The sequence below is a fragment of the Xiphophorus hellerii genome, chromosome 16, assembly GCF_003331165.1.
Source record: "Xiphophorus hellerii strain 12219 chromosome 16, Xiphophorus_hellerii-4.1, whole genome shotgun sequence".
NCBI classification, from domain to species: Eukaryota; Metazoa; Chordata; class Actinopteri; order Cyprinodontiformes; family Poeciliidae; genus Xiphophorus; species Xiphophorus hellerii.
Window position 1 is genome coordinate 3,521,470 of NC_045687.1, and position 9,463 is coordinate 3,530,932.

Here is a 9,463-nt window from a genome sequence, read left to right on the forward strand (position 1 = left end):
AGCGGCAGCTGGACGGACACTGGGAAGGGAGGCGCCCTGGAAGGTCACCAAAGGTCAGCGGGTTAGAGGAATGCAGATAGGAATGTGACAGTTTGGGGTGCAAATACTTTAACAGGCCAGCCAATAAAGATGGAACGAAATCACCTGGGAGAAGCGACAGAAGAGACCAAAACCTGAGTTTACAAAGACAGACTGAACCTTCTGATAATACATTAACAACTATATAAAAAAACATTGTGGATTCTCTCCAATTAACGTAGGATCAGAAGTATTAGGGCCGTTGTAGGTAGAAAAAAATAGAGTAAGGTTTTTCCAAAAAACTCGGAAATTCTGAGATTAATCTCAGAAATTTTCCAGAAATGATTGCAAATTTCTGAGTTGGAAAACTCAAAAATTTGTAAGAAAAAACTAAAAACTGTTGTGCTCAATCTAAGAAATTTTCTAGAACAGCACATATGTGAGTTTCAAGACATTCCAAATATTTGGTTAAATTTGTGGAAATTATGTAATCAGATAAATTAAAATAAAAATGTGCAATTACTATTATTTCCACAGATAATGCCAAGAAAAATTGTAAAAATGAGCAAAGATCATTATTAAATAACAAAGTAAAAAAGAAGAAACACTTCCAAGTGAAATTTTTTCAAACTGATATAATAGAGAAGTCTGAAGCGAATACTTACAGTAGATAAATATATTATACAAGAACAGTTCAAAGTACTTCTGTATGATGGATTATGCTGATTGTAAGTCAAGATTTTTCCACTAAAATATTTATTTTATTTTATTTTTTCTTTTAACAGATTACATTCCTAAAATAATGGCCTCAGTTGTATTTCAAAAAAATATATCACCACCTCTTTCTTTCCAAGAGATGGTTTAGGTACAAAAAAAACATTTTGGCCAAAATTACTTTGGCCATCATTTTAGGAAGGTGACAATCTTAAAAAAGAGCAAAAAGTAACATATCGTTTCTTTTATTATGCGTTATCTTTATGAAATCCCGATTGTATACTTTAAAACGTACTTGTTAGTCAATTAGCCGAGAAAAAAGACACATTTAAATAAAAATAAAACAAAACGCAAGTTATCAATCGCGTTTCCGGTGTACACCGGAAGTAAACACAAATGACTGGAGGCGCTTCCTTGTTGCTGACAAAAGTGGATGATTCTTCCCCAGATTTATATTATGTTATTTCACTAAATATCAAAGGAAAAAATGCCTCGTAGAAACGAGATTCCTGAAGGCATCCGGTCGAAAGTTGTAGATCTGCACAACGCCGGGATGGGATACAAACTGATTTCAAAGAGTCTGGAGCTGCATCACTCCACAGTTAGGAAGATTATCCATAAATGGATACGATTTAACACCGTGGCGACCCTGCCGCGGAGTGGGAGACCCACGAAGAAGCTTCCGAGCAGGACACGGACAGCTCAGCCGGAGGAGGTGAGCCGGGTTAACGGGAAGCTGCAGCTTTTTACCCGGCAAAGGGAATCAGTGGAGCGGGTAAAAGATGCTTAGGAGCTGGAAGGGCTCCAGGTTTCTGGGATGACAATGGGATCTTTAACATCACTGGTTTGGCGTGAATAATTTTATTTATGAGTGTGTTTGTTTATTTTTTTTCAGGAAGAACATGTTGAGTTTTACAGCATTAAAGGCAAAACTGACATATTGCAATGTCTCAATCTAATTTCTTCATGTTTTTCTTCCATCCATCCAACTTGATCATTCCTCCTTCCATCCAGCCATCATCTCTCTCCATCTAATCCATCCTCCTCTATCATCCATCCATTTTTATCCATCTACCAATCTGCTTCTACCATTCATTTATCCATCCATCCCTCCTCTAATTTCCATCCATCTTTACCATCTATTCATCCTCTTCTATCATCCATCCATTTATCCCTCCATCTTTCTCTATCATCCATCCATCTTTACCCATCCATCCATCCCCTTTTATCATCCATCCATCCTATGATTCTGTTGCATTTGTGTCATTTTATGATTAATGAAGCATAAATGAACCATTGATTCAAGAGCTTTGCCTTTTAGCTCAGAACCTTCTTCAGCATCATAGCATATCCTCTACTCTAGCATCACTGGTAAACAGACACTTGAATCCTTCTGCTTCATGCAGAGACTGTTGGCCAACTCAGCTGGTTCAAAGCTGATGATCCAACTTGTTTCTTAATTTGGACACGATTTATATTCTTTTGTTTTTTAGGCTGATCATGCTGGGCCTGCCGGTGATAAAGGAGGGAATAAGGCAGAAGTAAAACATGTATATATTATTAACATTTATCTTCACTCTTTTAAAAATGAGCTCCGTATTTTACTTTTGTATGTTTGTTGTAAATTTAATCTAAAGATAACATACTTTCCTCCATTTCTAGGTTGATCTGCATTCAGCTGGACCAGCACATCTTATTAAAGACCCAGATAAGAAAATGGTAAAATAAATATAAATAATAATAGTAATAATAAATGTACTCAGTGTGGGTTGAGATTGTTAAAGTAAAAGACGACCATTCCGTTTGTCTTTTAAATCCAAGCGAGAGATGAACAGTGAGTGTGAAGATGCTGACAGTGCGGACTATTCATCTGATTCTGACGAAGAAGACCCCATGGTGCTAAATGTTTTAATAAACCTAAAAGATATGCTACTGGTAGAAACTGTAAAATATTCAGATTATATTTTTTTCTCTGACTTTTAGCTCAGGATCCTGTTTCCCACAGTATCAAACGACAGAGAAGATCCAGACCACAAAACGGTAAAATAGATTCATGATGCTGATTTTTGACTTCAATGAGCTTCATCCAGTCTTTGGGACTCTCCTGGACAAATCTATTTTCTTTTATTGAAAAACATGAATTGGCGTGTTTTCATTAAGCGAATTAGTTTTCGGGATTCCAGTTTCTGCAGAATATGGCCAATAGAATCCCAGCTTGAGATGCTGCAAAAAAAAAGATACATTTATTTGAAGATTTTGTTCACGTCTTGACCAGGGTTGACCATAATTGTAAAGGACGGCGTATTCAGAGTTTTTTTCTCCAAAGGGAATAACATGTTTTATTGAACTGTATTTGCTTAATTCATCTTTTTAAGTCTCTGTCTTTTCTGTTTTTCAGCGTAAAAATTCAGCTTCATGTGACGACACACCAGAAGACGATCCCATGGTTTGTTCCTCCTGTATCCATTTTTATTTGATATCATCCCGTTTACCTTCTAATTTTCTCTCCATAACATTTCAGGAACAGATTTTTGACCCAAACTTTGACGATGAGAAGAAGATTTACGCCGGTTCTTCGGTCAGTGTGAGAGCGCTCCTCCTCCTCCTCCTGGCCTTCATCCTGAAGCACGACTTGTCAAAAGCAGCCACCAAAGACCTCCTGGCCCTCCTCAACCTCATGGTGCCTGGATGCATTCCCAGCTCTCTGCAGTTCATAAAGAAACATTTGACTGACATTGACAAGAAGACAGAGATCCACTTGTACTGTCCCAGGTGTGAAAACTACCTCGGTGTAGAGCCTGGGACCGAGTGCGGAGTGTGTCAGCAGCGCTTGAGCAAAAAAAGTCTGCTTGAAAAGGCAAACTACTTCCTGGTGTTGCCTCTAGAAAACCAACTGAGGAAGGTCCTCAAACGCCTTCACTCAAAGCTGGGCAAGCATTTTACAAAGGACGATTACGTTTCTGACGTCAACACCGGTGGTGAATATAAGCACGAAGAGCAGGAGGGCAGTATTACACTTACCTTCACATGTGACAGCTCTCCTCTTCTCAACTCATCCAAGTTTTCAGTCTGGCCCATCCTGTGCACGATCAACGAACTTCCGTATGTGGAGCGGTGTAAAAATGTTCTGCTGCACACGTTGTGGTTCGGCAAAGGAAAGCCCCTGCTTCAGTGTTTCTTTACGCCGTTCATTAACGAGCTTCATAAACTCTCTCACGAGGGCTTCACTTGGGAAGACGAGAGCGGATTAGAGCTTAACACCAGAGTGATGGCGAAAATCTGCGTCTGCGATTCAGTGGTGAGGTCAGCGGTGCAGAACTTTCAGCCGTTCAGTTCGGAGTTTGGCTGCGGGTTCTGCTACCACAAAGGAGAGCTGGTTCAGAAGGGTCGGGGTTACACCAGAGTCTATCCGGTTCAGGTTGACGGATGTGACCTGCGGCACATGGCTGAGACGGAGCAACTGGCCACAGTAGTGATTGAGAATGGGTATCCACAAGGTCAAATGGGTGTCAAAGGTCACAGTCCGCTGCTTCTGCTGCCTTCGTTTGATGTCGTCAAAGGTTTTATCCCAGATTACATGCACTGTGTTTGTCTTGGGGTTGTTCCTGAGTTTGTCAATCTTTGGTTGGATCCTCTTTATGGCAGAAAGCGCTTCCACCTTTCACCTCAGAGTTTGAAGAACCTGGACAAAGCTTTGTCTGCCATCCAACCTCCAGATGAGATCAGACAAAGACCTCGGCGTCTCAGTGAGAGGATGCATTGGGAGGCATCCGAGTGGCGAGCGTTTGCTCTTCTCTACTCTCCTGTAATACTGAGGAAGGTTTTACCAAACCTGTACTACAAACACTGGATGCTTCTCATTTCATCACTTCACATCCTCCTCTCCCCGTTTGCCTCCCAGGAGGAGATCAGCTGTGCAGAGCTGTGCCTGGTTCAGTTTGTCTCCCAGGTACCGTCTCTGTACGGACTTGAGCATTGCTCATTTAACTGCCACTTGCTGATGCATCTCACTGACTGTGCCCGTAACTGGGGATTACTGTGGGCCAACTCCACCTTCGTCTTTCAGGGTGTCCACAGCCGACTCCTGCAGATGTACTCCAGGGCTCAGTCTGCGCCATCCAACATCTTCAAGCAGATAGTTTCCTATGATGAGATTATCTTGAAAGGAAGCAATGTGCTGAAAGATACTGGTACAGAAATCACAGACCTGTTTTCCTCCATGACAAGCTGTGGTATCCTTACCAAATCATCCAACTGCATCAGTGAAGATGTGTTTACTTTGGGATGCGGATCTCAGAGATCTCTAACTGTGAGAGAACTTGCTGCATTGCAGAGCAAAGATACACGGCCCGTTACTGAATACGCACATTTTGTCTACAGAGACATGCTGGTCACCACTTTGGACTACAGCGTCTCTTGCAAAAGGAACAACTCAGTCATAGAAACGACCAGCGGCTTTGTTCTTGTAGAGTCCGTGGTGGTCGTCGAGGGGCATTGCAGCTGTGAGAGATCGTCCGACTGCTCCTGCAGAGAACTGGTTGCTTTCTGCAGAAAACTGCTTCCCTCAAACTCCCAACCAACAATCCTGAACAAACAGATCAACAGAAACATTGCAGAGTTCCTCGTAAGAGTGAGGATCTCGGATGAATTCTGCACAATGACATGTCGGGACATTGTTGCAAAATGTTTTGTGATGGAGCAGATGGGTCGACTATATGTCATCAGAATGCCAGTACTTGAGACACGATAAGTCACATGTTGAAATATCATTAAGCACATTTTGTAATATGTGTTTGTGGGTTTTTGCATGACATAAACGTGCTGGTGTTGTGTCTTAAATGGAGCAGTAGGTACAGTACATATTGAAGCACACGTATTTTACACCAGGATCTTAATGTTGATCCTGCAGTGATCTTTACGTAGGTCTATAACAATTTTTTTATCATATCCAAAATATGATAAAAAAAAAATACAAACAATTTATTCTGGTTTGACTATGTTCTCATTTCTGTTGTTTACAATCAGAAGACATTCCTGTACCATATGAATGTTTTTGCTTTTTGTGCCTGGAGTTTTGTATTTGACATTCACATTTTTGTTATGTACATAAAAAACTTAATGTCATTGTACTATTTAGGTGTTGAAAGACATTTTCATATATTCGCAGTACTTTGAATATTTATGACAAACATGTACACATGGACTAAAATATCTGCATACATGCATATGAGCCTGCTATCATTGCGTTTTGGGGGTCTAGTTGTTTCCAAGTTGTAATCAGCCAGCTGTTGATTCAAGGTAAAATTAAATAATTTGGACATAGTTTTCTTTTGCTTTTTGCAATGGACCTGTACAATTTGCAGCAGAACAGCCTCATAAAACCAGACAGTTGGTTCCGGTGTCGTGCGGTGAGATTCATAGCTGGTGAGGCACTGACTTAATCATAATCAGATTTACAAATATAGACCCCCTGCATGTTATTGTTAACTCTGGAGGGCAAAAAGACTACATGTCATCCATAGCCGCGCTGCCGCAGTAGAATAATTCCATTAAACTCAATCAAACTTGGATATGTAGACATTATTAATTTCGCGCTGCGCTCCACAGCAAAGGGGAAAACCGTTAAAGTACAACTCAAAACCACGTCTTTCTTTCTCGCTCTCTGTATCAGCTCGGCGCAGACTCGTTGCCATAGCAACTGACAACAACGTCACAAAAAAACAAAAAACACTCAAATATTTCCCACACAAAGAGCAAAACATCCAGTCTGTTGCAGTAGCGTGGTTTTAGGTTATGGTTTTTGAGATTATTAATAAGTGATTGCTGTGGTACGAGGAGAAAACTATAAATATATCGCTGCACTTGACTGTGTGACTAGCTCCATGGCTAGCTCGCTATTACTGTCTCTTACTCTGCAGTTGTGGAGTCACAATGTCTGGGATCATGAGCGCCCCCTGCCATGAAGCAAGAGAACTGCCTGCCTCACCTCGAATCTGTTCTCTAAACGAAAAGAAAAGAAACACGTTACACAAACAGTTGGTGACAAAAAAAGACTGCACATTATATACATAAGCTAAATTATGGAAAAACTGTTCATTAAATGTTTTTTAGCCATTTTATTGGCAGACAGACAGGAGGAGCATGCTCCCATGGCAGCCAGTTAGCGAGAGGTTGACCAATCCCAGGTGAGGCTCAACTCGCTGCTGCTTCACCGGCTTCCGTGCATTTGAATGGGAAAATGCGAAAATTCAGCGATTTTGAAGAAAAAGTCATCAGAATTTGTTAAACTCCATGAAAAATAGGTACTTTATAGTACAAACCACAAGGTGAAAATAGCGATATAAATAATTTTATCATTATATATTATTTTTTCATGATAACAGGCGAGGCTCTGCCTCCCCTGACCCACATCACTGGTTTGTTCAGTGTTCTTAGATTTAAAAGCATTACCTTAACTTTTCCAAACCTTCTTCTTGTCATTTGTCAAAGATATAGGCTTGTTCATGTAGCAGCTACTACTACCAGAAACTGACAATATTGACTTGGTCAGTACCTTTCAGTCCATGAAGATAAAAAAAAAAAAAAAGGTTTCCCAGAGAACAGCGACACTGGTATTCCAACAGTTTCCAGTTAGGCCAGACTCATGGTGGCAAAGTGGTGATGTATTTTCAAATGTTCAAGAAACTATTTTGAATGGATTTGGACAAGGGGAGTGATCCTGCTGTATGTAAGCAACAGAAAACACGGTGTATGCACAACCTTTTGATATGATATTAGAATCTGCAGCTGTTTAATAAAAGCTCCAAAAGATTTCCCAATCTTCCATCTTGTCTCCTGTTGGTGTCAGTGCCAGCAAAGCGACACAAAACCACAGCTATGCTTCATAAAAGATTCCCAACACCTCTTTGACTTACTCATACAGATATGAGCAAATTTTATTGTTTGTGTTTGTGCTTTTGGGCCAGCAGAGGTCTTATACTGGTCAAAGGTGTTTGACCGGCTGTGTCTTCAGGAATCCGGGGGCAGCCTGTGATAATTTCCTCTTTCTGATACTTCTACTTCCAGTACGCTTCCGACTGTATCTCTAGGAAGATTTAGGGACTTTCCAATATTTTGTATGCTTTTCGTTGTACAAGATTCTTCCCTCAACTGTTTGGACTATATTAGCAACATGCCATAAAAAGTTATGATTGACACATTCAATCTCAAGCTCACCTAATGCATCTGACAAAGCTCTTGACAGGTTACATCAGGTGTGCCTGAGACAGTATTAGATTTGCAAATATCTTCTCCAGCTACTTTGTGTGTGGATTTATGAAAGACTTTGAGATGAAGGAGGAGCTGGCAGCTCTACGGCCAATGAAGGACACTAGAACAGGGAGTGGTTTGTTCAGAGGTAAATGTATCTGTAGAGGTAAGCTGGTACCTCTACAGATACATTAACTGGTAAACTGGTGAAGTTACCTCTGGTACTTTTACCAGAGGTACAAACTGGGAGGTGTTACAACTGATTTTTGTAGAAATTTGACCAGGGTAATGTTAGTTTTGAAATTAACCATATAATGTCGCAGTGGTAGGAGTTTGTCTCGTAATTATGATGGGTTCCCAGATAGCACAGAATGATTGAAACAACATTGAATCAATGTTAGCCAGAAACATTGAATCAACGTTGAACGCTGACATTGAAACGACATTGAAAGTGGTCGGTGACTTGTATGTTGAATCAACGTTAGGGTTTCAACCATAACTGACATTATATCAATGTTGATTCAACCATCATCTGTATGTCAACTTGTATGCATATTTGTGTTGATAGTACATTGAATCAGTTATGTACCAATGTTGATTCTACATTATATCAATGTTGAGTCAACCATCATCTGAACGTGGATCTGCATCCGGATGTCTGTTGATCCTACATTGAATCAATGTTGATTCAACACTCATTTGACTGTGGTTCTGCACACATATTTCCGTTGATTCTACATTGAATCAATGTTGATTAAATACTCATTTGACTGTGGTTCTGCACACATATTTCCGTTGATTCTACATTGAATCAATGTTGCCTCGACAGTCATCTGACTGTGGTTCTGCACACATATTTCCGTTGATTCTACATTGAATCAATGTTGATTCAACACTCATCTGAACGTGGATCTGCATCCGGAATTGTCTTGATTCTACATTGAATCAATGTTGCTTCGACAGTCATCTGACTGTGGTTCTGCACACATATTTCCGTTGATTCTACATTGAATCAATGTTGATTCACCACTCATCTGAACGTGGATCTGCATCCGGAATTGTCCTGATTCTACATTGAATCAATGTTGCTTCGACAGTCATCAGACTGTGGTTCTGCACACATATTTCCGTTGATTCTACATTGAATCAATGTTGCTTCGACAGTCATCTGACTGTGGTTCTGCACACATATTTCCGTTGATTCTACATTGAATCAATGTTGATTCACCACTCATCTGAACGTGGATCTGCATCCGGAATTGTCTTGATTCTACATTGAATCAATGTTGCTTCGACAGTCATCTGACTGTGGTTCTGCACACATATGTCGGTTGATTCTACATTGAATAGGTTAGGAATCAACGTTGATTCAACCTTCATCTGAACGTGGTTCTGCACGCACATTTGTGTTGATTCTGCATTCAATCAATGTTTATTCAACCATCATAACCATCATCCTGAAATAAACCACATAAAAACACCA

At 40.3% G+C, this 9,463-nt stretch overlaps 1 protein-coding gene across 3 annotated transcripts; it reads left to right on the forward strand.

Annotated features, from left to right (window-relative positions):
- Positions 1-1,118: 1,118 nt before the first annotated feature.
- Positions 1,119-6,054, forward strand: LOC116735969 (uncharacterized). 3 transcript variants are annotated; one of them, XM_032588165.1, is made up of 7 exons: positions 1,119-1,447; positions 2,226-2,282; positions 2,395-2,451; positions 2,554-2,628; positions 2,716-2,772; positions 3,131-3,178; positions 3,254-6,054. In XM_032588165.1, exons 1-7 carry the CDS (start codon positions 1,220-1,222, stop codon positions 5,480-5,482), a joined length of 2,751 nt encoding a protein of 916 aa, XP_032444056.1. In that variant the 5' UTR covers positions 1,119-1,219; the 3' UTR covers positions 5,483-6,054. The 3 variants fall into 3 exon arrangements, with proteins under 3 accessions (XP_032444056.1, XP_032444057.1, XP_032444058.1); XM_032588166.1 differs by having other exon boundaries at positions 2,226-2,273; XM_032588167.1 differs by lacking the exon at positions 2,226-2,282.
- The last annotated feature ends 3,409 nt before the right edge of the window (positions 6,055-9,463 follow it).